Source organism: Glycine soja, chromosome 17 (genome assembly GCF_004193775.1).
Source record: "Glycine soja cultivar W05 chromosome 17, ASM419377v2, whole genome shotgun sequence".
Lineage (NCBI taxonomy): Eukaryota > Viridiplantae > Streptophyta > Magnoliopsida > Fabales > Fabaceae > Glycine > Glycine soja.
This window is the reverse complement of record NC_041018.1, coordinates 30,220,067-30,233,306: the sequence shown is the minus strand read 5'-3', so window position 1 is coordinate 30,233,306 and position 13,240 is coordinate 30,220,067. Positions and strand designations below refer to the sequence as shown.

The 13,240-nt window shown below is 32.7% G+C and overlaps 1 protein-coding gene across 1 annotated transcript; it reads left to right on the top strand.

Moving 5' to 3' along the window:
• The first annotated feature begins 3,909 nt into the window (after positions 1–3,909).
• Positions 3,910–8,825, top strand: LOC114394243 (L-gulonolactone oxidase 3). Its single transcript, XM_028355916.1, has 3 exons — positions 3,910–4,716; positions 6,063–6,321; positions 7,807–8,825. The coding sequence occupies exons 1-3, from the start codon at positions 4,012–4,014 to the stop codon at positions 8,631–8,633; spliced, it is 1,791 nt and encodes a 596-aa protein (XP_028211717.1). The 5' UTR covers positions 3,910–4,011; the 3' UTR covers positions 8,634–8,825.
• Positions 8,826–13,240: the final 4,415 nt, after the last annotated feature.

Below are 13,240 nucleotides of genomic sequence, written 5' to 3'. Positions count from 1 at the left end.
TCCTGACCCCTGCGACATATCTCCAGGTACCACTCTGTGGTCAACCAAACAAAAGTAGGAAGACCGGCTCTTCCACACTTCCTCACTTCAAGCTTGTAGGATTATGGGGTACCCGTCATATGTTGTACTAGGTGGCGATTGGGCGATAGTGCAAATCAACTCTCCCACATCCACAAATCAAACATGAGCCCACCATCCCCAGTTGCCCACCTTCAACTGAGCTCACGTACCCCCACGTAGCCCTTATCCTTGTTCCTCTCAGCACCGGGTCCCCATCAACCCCTCCAAGTTTCCACAATATCCAAGCAATTCAATATCCAAACATCATGAACTACCCTAAACCAAGAAAACAGGGCAGAGGCAGAAAACTCTGCCTAAAACACATTCCAATACCACAGCTTTCCCTACTTAAATACCCCAGTAACATTCTCTTTGTTCTGATTCGTTAACCGTTGGATCGACTCGAAAATTTTACTGGAGGTCCCTAGTACATAATTCTACATTTTGACCGTTGGGATTTGCTAGAAAATGTCCAGAACCCAATATGTACTACCTTTCCCATAACCAGCAATGCACAAGCATTTTCTGCACAAGAACAAAAATTCTGCTGCACAATTCAACAGCAATTTTCTGCATAATAGGGCATATTTTCGAAATCCCTCTTGCCCTCATCCAATTTTGCTCAAATTGGATCCTACAAGTCCTAAATGATATATAAAACGTATTTAAACCAAAAACAAACTCCAGGTCAAGGCAATTCAAAATCTAGGTATCTAAAACCCCTCAATTTAGTGGATTTTCAAGGTTTGAGAAGTGAAAATGAGAATGAGGTAATTTTGGAGTAAACTCTCATCTCAAACAGGTCTATAACATTAATTTAAACTTGTTCAAACTGGTTTTACGACGAAAACTCCACCGATTCAAAATTTGACCCCTCAACACCCAATTTACCCTATAAATGGCTCTTGCTTTCACCTTTGTCACTCATTTTTCTCATTTGCTCAGCCCAAGCTTTCCCACAAGTCCTAAATAACATTTTAAACTAGGATTAACTCACTTTAGCCCCCAATTACCACTAACCCCAAATTTAGCTTTTCAAACCCTCAAAACCTCACACTTTTCCACTCACATCACTACCATTCTCACATTTAACCCTAGGTTAACTCTCCCCATCATCTCTACCAGTTTTCTACCAACAATTTCAGCCCACAAACATCACAAAACATCACTATAAAATCCTAAAATAGAATGGGTAAATTTGGCTCACAACAAACATGTCAAGTTTAGCATGCTTTCAACAAATTCTTTCACAAATAACTACCATAAGGCATTAATCTAGTAAAACTACCCATCATATCTCCCAAAAACCCAATATCCACGAAATTTATGTGAGAAGAAGTCTACCCAAACCTGAAATTTGAAGTCCCACAACGTAGTGGTGCGCTTCACGACTCCGAAAATGGCTTCCTTTTGAAATTTGGAGTAGAAATGGTGAGCAAAGTTTGGAGCTTTGATGGGCAACAATGGTGGAGGAGAAAGGGAGAAGAAAAGCAATGTGGGAGATGAGAAGAGCTTCTGAATTTTTTTGCTGAGTGAGGAGAGAGAGAACGTGGCTTTTTATGAGAAAATGATTTTCTTTTCCTATTATTTTATTTTTTTTAAAGCACTTGCCACTTGTCCCATTTTGAGTGGAACAAAGAGGGCCTACTTTTTCTCTTGGTGTGACTCATAATCAGCCACAAGAAGAGAAAAATTTGACCTTTTGAATGCTAAAATCATGCCTCGATTTGTGTGCCATTTCTCGGGTTCCAGTCCCTCGTGTTTCTCTGCATCCGTCGGGGCCCGTTTTCGAAAGTAAGCAATATATATATATCAAAACGCTCAGAATGAAACCCTGAGCGTGGTTCAGAGGTTGGTTTTGTTAAATTTTAAGTTGCACGCAAAACGATAATTTTTAGACTAATTAATTGAGAATTAATCTATAACTGTCCAGTTATGGATTTCTCTTTGTTAATTAGCCTAACCCGCGTATCTTTCCCCCAATGTACATACTTCTACCAGGAATATATATATATATATATATATATATATATATATATATATATATATATATATATATATATATATATACGCACACACACACTGAATAATACTTATATATATAATTATTCAAAATGTATCGTTTACAAAATTCCGGGTAGAAATTTTCAGGATGTCACATATTAAATCGATGTCGTAAGTAAAGTGGCGACATTTTTGTAAATTTCTAAAGGCATCTTTGAAAATCGTCTTTGAAAATGCATTACGACATCGGTTCTTAGAAAACCGATGTAGAATGCAAGAATATCTTCGAAGGAAATGCGAGAAGTCTCTTTCTCACTCATCGTTATTTTCATCTTTCATCTTCTTTTTAATCTCTGTCTCCCTCCTCCCCGAACCCTACCTCTCCTGCAACCGCAATCTCGTTATCATTCGTCTCCAAACCCCCCCACATTGGCCCCTTCTCCATGGGCACCCGCTCCCTCACCATCCACTCCGTCCTCTTTTCACCCAAACCCCGATCCCTTTCACTCCTAACTCACTCGTCCTTTTTTCACCTTCATTCATTCCATTCCCAATTCCCTCACCTCATCGTAGGGTTTCGTTTCCATGACTCTCTTTTGTTCAAGCGAAACCACCATTCAATGAGACAGCACACCGTGGCGAGCATTCTCCCCAACCAAATGGAGAAAGCAAACACCAAAAACCCTAATTCCATACTTTGCTTTCTCGCTTCCCTCTTCGCATTCTTCTGGTTCCTCCTCCTCTACTTCCACTTCGTCGTCCTTCACCACCAACCCACCAACCCTAACCCATAGTCCCATCACTATCCAACCCCAATAACCTAGTAAAAACCTTAGCCTCCCCGAGAAAATTCCCTAACCAAATAATATATGGATAGATAAAGACTAAGATGTAACAATCAATACAAATGTCACTCAAAGAGTTGGACATGTCAAAAGATAAAACTCTTCAAACTTCAAAGCTTAATCTTCATGTTGCTTCTCGTATCTCTAACAAAAGAAAGAGAAAAAGTTGATATTGATAAAAGACTAAAATACTATTGTAATTTATAAGTGTCACTAATTAAGAGAGACTAAAATTATAATTTTGTTAGTCTAGATATTTTATGTATAAAAATAAATAAAAGATAGTAAAAGACAATAAAGAAGAATTATTTAGTAGTTTTTTTTTACGAATAAACCTAGAGTGCGGTGACTCGTGTCATGGACAGGTAAATATTGTTTTTTAATATTTATATAACATACATTTTAAACATATATATATATATATATATATATATATATATATATATATATATATTAAACATTTCTATGAAAAATGATTTGTAATTTTTATTTATCTGTTTTAATCATTTAGGTATTGGTTATTGTTGTTTATTATTAATAGTTGATTTTATATCTAGTTGACTTAAAAAAAATACAATGAGATAAATAATAATTAATTATATGTTAAGTGAGTTGGTAATTGAAATAATTATTGAAAAATAATATTGCAAACAATTTAAACTGAGAGTTATCAACTATAATAAAACATCAAAATAAAATATTTATAAAAGGCCATTTTTAATTATATATTTTAAATTATAAATTTAATTCAAGCGACACATGTCATTCATAACATATTATTTTAGGCATGTCCCACATTCGCTCTCCTTCATTCAAAATAAAATATAGATATAGATATATTATACTTAATAATTCTTAGGCGTGTCCCACATTCGCTCTCCTTCTAAATAAAAAAAATGAAAAATCAAAACCTCACTTGCAATTCAAGAAACTATTATTTTATTCAATTTTTTCCCTTGCAAGCTTTATCTTTCCCTTTTTGTTCCGCTATCTCCGCAATATAAATGATAACAAATAAACAATCCGAAACAAAACACAAAACCAAGCAATTCGAAACAAAATCCATCATCAACACCACCGCTACCACCATCAATTTCTTCTCATGGGTGGTTGGCTTTATTGGTATTTGGGCATTTTAATTCACACACTTCAATTCTCGTGTTCAGTCAGAACCGTCCATGGCTTGATCCCACAATCCCCAATCCAATGCAGCAGTTCAGGCTGCACCCTCCGCAACTCCTACGGCGCGTGGGGCGACCGAAAAGACTGTTCTGCCCTCAACGTGACATACCCAACAACCGAAGAACAGCTCCGTTCGGCAGTGTCCTACGCCGTCAGAAACAACCTCAAAGTCAAGGTTGTTACCAGATTCTCCCACACCATTCCCAAATTATCATGCCCACATGAAAATAACAACAACAATATTAATAGCAGCACCGCCACCTTGCTGATCAGCACGGAGAAGTACGACTCCCGCATCGAGATCGACGCTGCCAGCATGACCGCTACGGTCGATGCGGGTGTCGGACTTCGCCAATTGATCAACGCGGTGGAGGAAGCTGGGTTCAGCTTGGTGGCTGCGCCGTATTGGGAGGGTGTCACTGTTGCGGGGCTTATTAGCACTGGTGCACATGGCAGCTCTTGGTGGGGGAAAGGGGGTTCTGTTCATGATCATGTTGTTGGGGTTAGTGTTGTTGTTCCTGCTTCTAAATCTGAAGGCTATGCCAAGATTTTGAGGCTGGAGGGGCAGGATCCGATGCTTAATGCTGCCAAAGTTTCACTCGGAGTGCTGGGTGCCATCTCCAAGGTCAGTTTATAATTATTTCTTCAGTTACTTTTTAATTGTTGGATTTTTAAATAAATTGTTTTTATTTATTTGTTATTAATCAGTAATTAATATTATTATTATTTTTTTAAATATAATTCACTTGAATATGTTAATATGTCAAATGAATAATTAATATTATTTTTTTGTTTTTCTTTTTATTTTCAAAATTCATGAAAACTATAAACTAAAATATAATTGTGTGGTTCTATGCGCTATGATTGATTCGATGTGTCTTCGAATATCCGATTTGAATTATTGGGTATTTTAAATATTTTTTTGTGATAGACTCTTAATTAAATATCTAACTTTAATTTAATGCATGATTACAATTAAATATTTTTGCTTTTTTTAGGGGAATTAAATATTTTTCTTTTCACAATAATTAAGAATTCTTACATAATAATAAGTCAATCTATAAGTACTATATCAAAGAAAATTCACAATTATTGTGCAAAATTTAAAAAGTATATATTATCATATCATAATTAAATTAGGCTAAATTATAATTTTGATCTTTAATTTTTTAAATTCATTGATTTTAGTTTTCTTAAATTTTAAATGTAATATCTGATCCTTAATCTTATAAGTTGGTAATTTCTATCCTCTCATAGAGTATTATCAAATAATTTTAGTTAATTAAGTTATTAAGTTAATTATAAATTAATTAAAATCAATAATTATTAAAAAATTAAATAAAAAATTATTAATTCTAATTTTGTATAATATTGTGCTGCTTCTCTTCTCTGCCAAGATCTCGTTCATCTTCATTGTTGCACGCAACTCCACTAATCAAAAGTAGTATTACATTAGAATTAATAGTTTTTTTATTAATATTTTTAATGATTAATAATTTTTTATTTAATTTATAATTAATTTAATATTTTTAATAATCATAATTATTAGTTAATTAAAATCATAAATTAATTAAATTCATAAAACTAAAGAGACCAAATACTATAATTAAAAATCAAAGAAACCAAAATCATTAATTTAAAAAATTTGAGGACCATAATTATAATTCAACCTTTAAATTATTAATATTAAAAATTCAATTCATATAACGTTTTTTTAGTAGTTATATGATTTAACTAACTTTTCTATAAAAAAAAAACAAACAAACTTTTAATACTAACAATTACATATATATAGTTACGACTAAATTTTATAATTTTTGCATTCTTAAAAAAAAAAATGTTCTCACTAAATGTGTAAGCGTGATCTCACAAGTCACAAACTAGCATAGTACTCCTATATAATTATTCTAAGTGGCCTTGTTTTTAAGTTTGATATGTGTATGAGTTAATATAAAAGTTGATGAAGTACAGGTAAAATTATCACTTGAGCGTAGGTTCAAAAGAAGCATAACCTACAATTTCACAGCAGAAGATGATCACATCGAAGATGTGTACGTAGACCATGCAAAAATGTATGAATTTGCTGATTTAACTTGGTATCCATCAAGACACACAGTTGTGTACAGATATGACTCCAGGGTTCCCTTAAATGCCTCCGGTGATGCAGTTTATGACTTCATTGGATTTCAAGCCAATTCCATCTTGGTCTCTGAATCAGTTAGAGCAGCAGGTATATATTGATCTCTCGAATACTTCTAACATTCGTAGATAGTTAAATATATAGTTATATTATTTTTAGAATAAGGTAACCTAAGTCTCCTTGTTAATAATTTTTATTTAAAATTCTTATTTTCTATTAGAGGTTAATCACCAAGGATTTGAAAAATGAAAAAAATTCGAAAGTTAAAAAGTAAAAAAAATTAATGAGCAATTAAAAAAAATGCAAAGTATTTTATAAAATGTGGGATTATAATTTTTTTTTGCCAGACAAAAGTATATATTTATTAAGTATGGCAGATACAACACAAGGCCACTTAAGTATGACAGATACAACGCAAGCTATGTTATAATCTGATCAATTAAAAAAATATAAAGAAAGTTTGCCCAAGGACTAACCAAAAATACATAACGTGTCAGCTATACACTACAAACATAAAACTATTTCTATTAACCTCCACTCCATTCAACAAAATAAAATTAAAAATTAACCTGCCACTCACGTGCCCACTCACCTTAGATCGTGCCCACCATACATCAATTCCCACACTTCATGCGAGATTATAGTTTCAATAAGGAAAACTTTAATTTAATATTTATTTTTTTGGTTAAAATTTAATATATTTTGATCATGGAGTTTAACTAGTAGGAAATGTAAAATAATTCGATGGAGTTAATTTATAAAAAAACTTAAGTAGAAAATGAGGATTTGAATTATTTCTAAAGTGGTAAAAGTATAATTAATCCAATGGTCCATAAAGGTTGATTCATTTAGTAAGGATCAAACTTATCCCCTAAGAATGCATATTTGAATCCCGCTATGAATATGAAGATCTTGTTGGTGGGTGATCCATAAGTACCTTTTAAGCATTCAGTGAGGCTTGAGGTGAGCATTGATCTTCATGAGTCCCCGAAATCAAGGTTATTAAGTCCAAGAGTCTACTTCATATAAAAATAATAATAAAATATATATAAATGACATACAAATTAAACATTTTAATAACATAATAAAGAAAAATATTAAATCATAAATTCTATAATACTTAAATAACTAAGTATAGTAATGCACCACTACTAGATATTTAGTAACTTGTGGAGGTGATAGTTGTGGAAGAAGATTTTCGTCAAGGGTTTGATGTTGTTGTAGAAGTAAGAGTTGTTCGATTCAAAGACGACACTTGAAATGAAGGTATATGTTGAACCTTAAACATATAGAAAATAACTTAAAATGACTTACATTTTAGTATAATATTTTTACCTTGTTGACTCGCTAATTTGGTGGTAAATTCGAGAGTCTACCGAATTTATTATAAAGAGAGCTTGCTCATGAGCCAACTTTCATAAGATAATTGGATTCATAAACTCGTAAGAGTTAATAAGTTAGTTCAAGAGTTTGATAAATATGTCCAGAATCCAACTCACCGATCTTTTTGGTCAGAAAGAAAAAATATAATTAAGCCAATCATAGTTATATGTGTGGAAACTTTTATCCATGCAGAAAAATTGCTAGAAAGTACCAGAAATGCAAATGGGAAATGCTTAACGGCATCTACTACTTTGGGCCTCAAGAAATTAGTAGGCAATGGATTGAAGAACAATGGCCAAATCTTCACTGGCTATCCAGTAGTGGGTTACCAAGGCAAAATGCAAACTTCAGGTTCATGCTTATATTCATCAAGATTTGACACCGCATGTGCCTGGGATCCAAGAATCAAAGGGCTATTCTTCTACGAGAGCACAGCAATCTTCCCTGCGTCGAAATTCGGAGACTTCGCCGGCGATGTGAGAAAACTTAGAGACCTCAAGCCAGAAAATTTCTGTGGGGTGGACAACTACAACGGGTTGCTAATTCGCTTTATCAAAGCCTCAAGTGCCTATCTAGGGCAACCTGAAGATTCTGTGGTTGTTGATTTCAACTATTATCGCGGAAACGATCCGTCAAACCCTAGGCTAAATCAAGATGTGTGGGAAGAAGTTGAGCAATTGGCATTCTTCAAGCATGGGGCTAAGCCACACTGGGCTAAGAATAGGAACATAGCATTCTTAGGGGTGAATCAGAAGTATCCCAAGTTTAACATGTTTATTGCAGCCAAAAAACAAATGGATCCACTCAATGTGTTCTCTAGTGAATGGTCAGATGAGATACTTTATGGGCAGGAATTATCAGAGAAAGTTGATGGGTGTGCTTTGGAGGGACTATGCATTTGTAGCGAACATAGACATTGTAGCCCACAAAAGGGGTATTATTGCAGTCATGGCCTTGTCTACAAGGAAGCCAGGGTATGTAGATATTTACAATCATTCATTTCATCAACCATAGTATGATGTGTGCCTTTATATCATATCATTGTTTTAAATTATAGTTGTAGTTACAGTCAATATGACTGCAATTACAGTCAGAAAACTACAATAATATATCTTTTGATAATATATCATATTACATGTAGTTTTATTTTTTGTACTCAGATCGTAGTCCCCATCAACCGATCGGAGAATAAATGTCATTTTGTTAATGTCGATCTACATGTTAATTAATTTAACATTTCTGTTTCAGAGTTGAAGATTATATAGTTTATCGTTAATAAATTTGAATGATTGAGGGAAAAAAGAAAAATGGTTAAGGAAGAAAATTAATAGGATTATAAAATAGTCTTCTTTTGCTTCATATGTAATCAAAGCGATAGAAACGTTATTCGAACCATGCTATTTCTTACAAGCAACAACAAAATGTTAGCATCGGCATTACGCATGCAAAGGAGTGGAAGTTTCATATGGGTTCGCATCAATAGCAATAGGCACACACGTTGCAATAACAATAACTTGTTTTCTAAAAATTTAAAATTATTGGATAAATAGCATTTACTTGTGTATTTTAAATGTTTAGGCAAATCCATTGTGTAAGATTAGTAGCGAATCTCTAGAAACTTTAATTTGAGGGGCATTCCTTATATTTTTCTCATCATCTTTCATTTTCTTTTAATCTAATTGTCAAAAATGGACTAATGGGCTAATGGTTAGAACCGTTTGGCTTAAAATAAAATATTTCATACTCTCTTAGTGATTATTTGAAATTTGTTTGAAACATCAATTTTATTGGATTTTATTTCTTATTTAACGAGTAAAACTTATCAAAATTTAGTGTTTCCAATAAATTACCGGCAATCATAGAATATAGAATTTTAGGAAGAGAATATCAAACAGAATTTTATATATATACTCTTAATATACTTAAAGTTCTTAATCATCCATCCCTTTCAATTTTTCATTTTTTTACTTTTATATTTCAATTGAATTTAATTGTTTTTTTAAAGATATTATCTATATATAGTTAAAACAATTTTATATCATAATTTAATTTGTTCATTATAAATATAAAATCTAATGGAAGAAGAAATGATATTGCAAGAAAATTAAGGGGTGCATTGAGTTTTTTTTTTTTTTTTTTTGTAAAATAAAATCCCCAAATCATGGATAATATTGTACCTGCAGTATAGTTTTGGGGTACTCTTCCTCTTAAGTTATATTGGTTCCTTATCGTTGTAGCCTTTCATGTTAGTCCTTTAGCCTTCGTAGTATGACCGATGGGGGGATACTTATAAAGATATTCTGGCGCTTAAGTCAATACCATATTATACATGTATATGTGTTTATTGTAGAAATTCGTTTAAGTAATCAAACCTAAGTTTGTTATGTTTCCACTCTTAATTCTCATTAAACACAAACAACTTATTTTATTTATTGTGACAAAATCGAAATTGCAAGTTCTTTTTATTTAAATTAATAATTGTTGTAACTTTCAATTTAAAGATTTATGAGATCAATCAAATAGACATGATTTTTTTAATATAATGATATGTTATTGTATCACGTTCAAAAATAGTCATTTTGAAGATTAATCTTTGTATGAAATGATACTTTCAAAAATCAATAGATAAGTAATTAGGCTTTCACGTGAAATATACTTTTTTCGAGTATGATTGTGATCTACTGCAAAAAAAAAAAACTTTTTAGAACGGTTACCATTTTTAAAAAATGGGGTGCCAATTTTGTAATTAAAAGAAGACTTTTAGAACAATTGTAAGAAAATTGATCTAAATAATTATTTTTAGATCGATTAAAAGTAAAACCGATCTAATTTTAAGACAATTCAATTTATTACTGATTCCCTCATCCCAAAACCCAAAATGAGCACTCCTTTCTATTTTTAGATCATTTCAAAATAGACTCGTTCTAGAAACTTATTCCCTCGCCCCAAAACCCAAAACCCAAAACCCAAAACATGTGCTCCTTTCTTAACCCAAACACTCGAACTCTCTAAACAAAAATCCTCGATAGCATGTTGTTGTCTCAACACTCTACGAACCCTGAACCACAAATATGACTCAAATTAAGCCTTTCTCTGAAGCCAACCATCGCTGCATCAGGCCCTCAACCCCACCGCACCCTGTCCACGATCGCATCAGGTCCCAATACACCATTGCACCTCACATCCTCAAACTTGTGTTTGCGTGTGCATAACAACAATGCTTGTGTGTGTGTGTCTAGGGAAGAGTGCCACCATACCATCCACATGGGATTTTTGTAGAGATCATGTGATCTGTGGGATATTTCACTCCTCACCCAACCTCTTTAGCAAACGTGGATGTATTTGATTTGCATTTGAACAAAACTTACAACCTAGGGCTTGGTATGAAAGATTAAGTAAATTCCTATTAGAAAATAATTTCACTCGAGGGAAAGTAGATACCACCTTATTCATAAAAAAGAAGGATAATGATATCTTGTTAGTACAAATTTATGTTGATGATATAATTTTTGGATCTACTAATGAATCTTTGTGCAAGGAGTTTTCTATTGATATGCAAAGTGAGTTTGAGATGCCCATGATGGGTGAGTTAAATTACTTTCTTGGACTACAAATCAAACAAACAAATGATGGAATCTTTGTCAACCAAGCAAAGTATTGCAAAGAACTCATTAAGAGATTTGGAATGGAAAACTCAAAACACTTGGCTACCCCTATGAACACCAGCTGTTATCTTGACAAAGATGAATTCGATCAACCTGTTGATCCAAAGCAATACAGAGGTATGATTGGATCTTTACTTTACTTGTCTGCAAGTAGGCCAGATATTATGTTTAGTGTATGCATGTGTGCAAGATTTCAATCAAATCCAAAGTTTTCACATTTAATGGCCCTAAAAAGAATCATAAGATATCTATTAGGAACAGTTAATTTAGGATTATGGTACCCTAAGAATTCTTTATGCAATCTAGTAGGATACTCAGATTCGGATTTTGCTGGATCAAAAATAGATAGGAAAAATACTAGTGGCACATGTCAATTCATAGGGTCTGCTCTTGTTTCTTGGAATAGCAAGAAACAAAATAGTGTAGCATTATCCACAGCAGAAGCAGAATATATTTCTGCTGGTAGTTGTTGTGCACAGATTCTATGGATGAAACAACAACTATCTGATTATGGAATAGTATTAGATCACATTCCCATAAAATGTGATAACACAAGTGCCATAAACATATCCAAAAATCCAGTTCTTCACTCTAGAACCAAGCATATAGAAATTAGGCATCATTTTATTAGAGATCATATTCTAAAAGGTGATGTTGTTTTAGAATTTGTAGATACTAAAAATCAACTTGCAAACATTTTTACAAAACCACTAAGTAAAGATACATTCTACAGCATTAGAAGAGAATTAGGACTGCTAGATGCCAGTGACTTATCCAAATAATCTATATTATTATGACATTTGAACAATTTAGCATTTCTTTATTTGCATGGTATGTTTGAACAAATATGAATTATGTTATATGACTATGTGGTTTTTATATATATTTGATCTATTCATGTTTCTTGCTTCATGATTGGTTTATATTTTTCCATGATTGTTGTGTGAATGATTAGTTATATTTGTATATTTCATACTTGTTACGCACTTTGGCTTTTTGTTGATGCCAAAGGGGGAGAGAAATAGGGATTAAATCAAGAACTCACATAAGTAATTAACTTAATTTCAAGTGAAGCATAAACTCAAAAATAAAGGGGGAGAATGGAAATTTATGTGAGTGACCGACTAGGAAAAAGTGTGTGTGTGTGTGTTTCTTGATTTCAGAGTTGTCATCATCAAAAAGGGGGAGATTGTAGAAGCAAGTTTCATGATGAATCAAGATTGATTCAAGGAGTTTCGATGATAACAAAGATGATGACGAAAAGCTCAAAAGTCAAGAACACTTCATGTTAACAAAGATGATGAAAAAAAGCTCAAAAGTCAAGAACACTTCATGTTAACAAAGATGATGACTTCAAGAATCAAAGAATGAGTTCAAGATTGAATCAAGAACACTTCAAGGTTCAAAAGGAAATTTGATTTCAAAAATCAAGAATCAAGTTTCAAGATTCAAGTTCCAAGAATCAAGATCAAGATTCAAGAATCAAGAGAAGACTCAATCAAGATAAGTATTAAAAAGTTTTTTCAAAAACTGAGTAGCACATGAATTTTTCTCAAAACCTTTTACCAAAGAGTTTTTACTCTCTGGTAATCGATTACCAGTAGCAAAATGGTTTTCAAAAAGCTTTTAACTGAATTTACAATGTTCTAATTGAGTTCAAAATGTTGTAATCGATTACAATGATTTGATAATCGATCACCAGTGTGGTTGAATGTTGAAATTCAAATTCAAATGTGAAGAGTCACATCCTTTCACAAAAAAGCTTTGTGTAATCGATTACACTGATTTGGTAATCGATTACCAGTGATAGTTTCTGAACAAAATCAAAAGATGTAACTCTTCCAATAGTTTTCAAGTTTTTCTAAAAGTTGTAACTTTTCCAAAGGTTTTCAAGTTTTTCTAAAGGTTATAACTCTTCTAATGGTTTTCTTGACCAGACATGAAGAGTCTATAAAAGCAAG

Bases quoted from the DNA above. Each gene is read 5' to 3' on its own strand.
- LOC114394243 (XM_028355916.1), top strand. From the start codon at position 4,012: ATGGGTGGTTGGCTTTATTGGTATTTGGGCATTTTAATTCACACACTT. The intron at 4,717-6,062 runs GTCAGTTTATAA...GATGAAGTACAG, and splicing joins TGCTGGGTGCCATCTCCAAG to GTAAAATTATCACTTGAGCG. The intron at 6,322-7,806 runs GTATATATTGAT...TTATCCATGCAG, and splicing joins TGAATCAGTTAGAGCAGCAG to AAAAATTGCTAGAAAGTACC.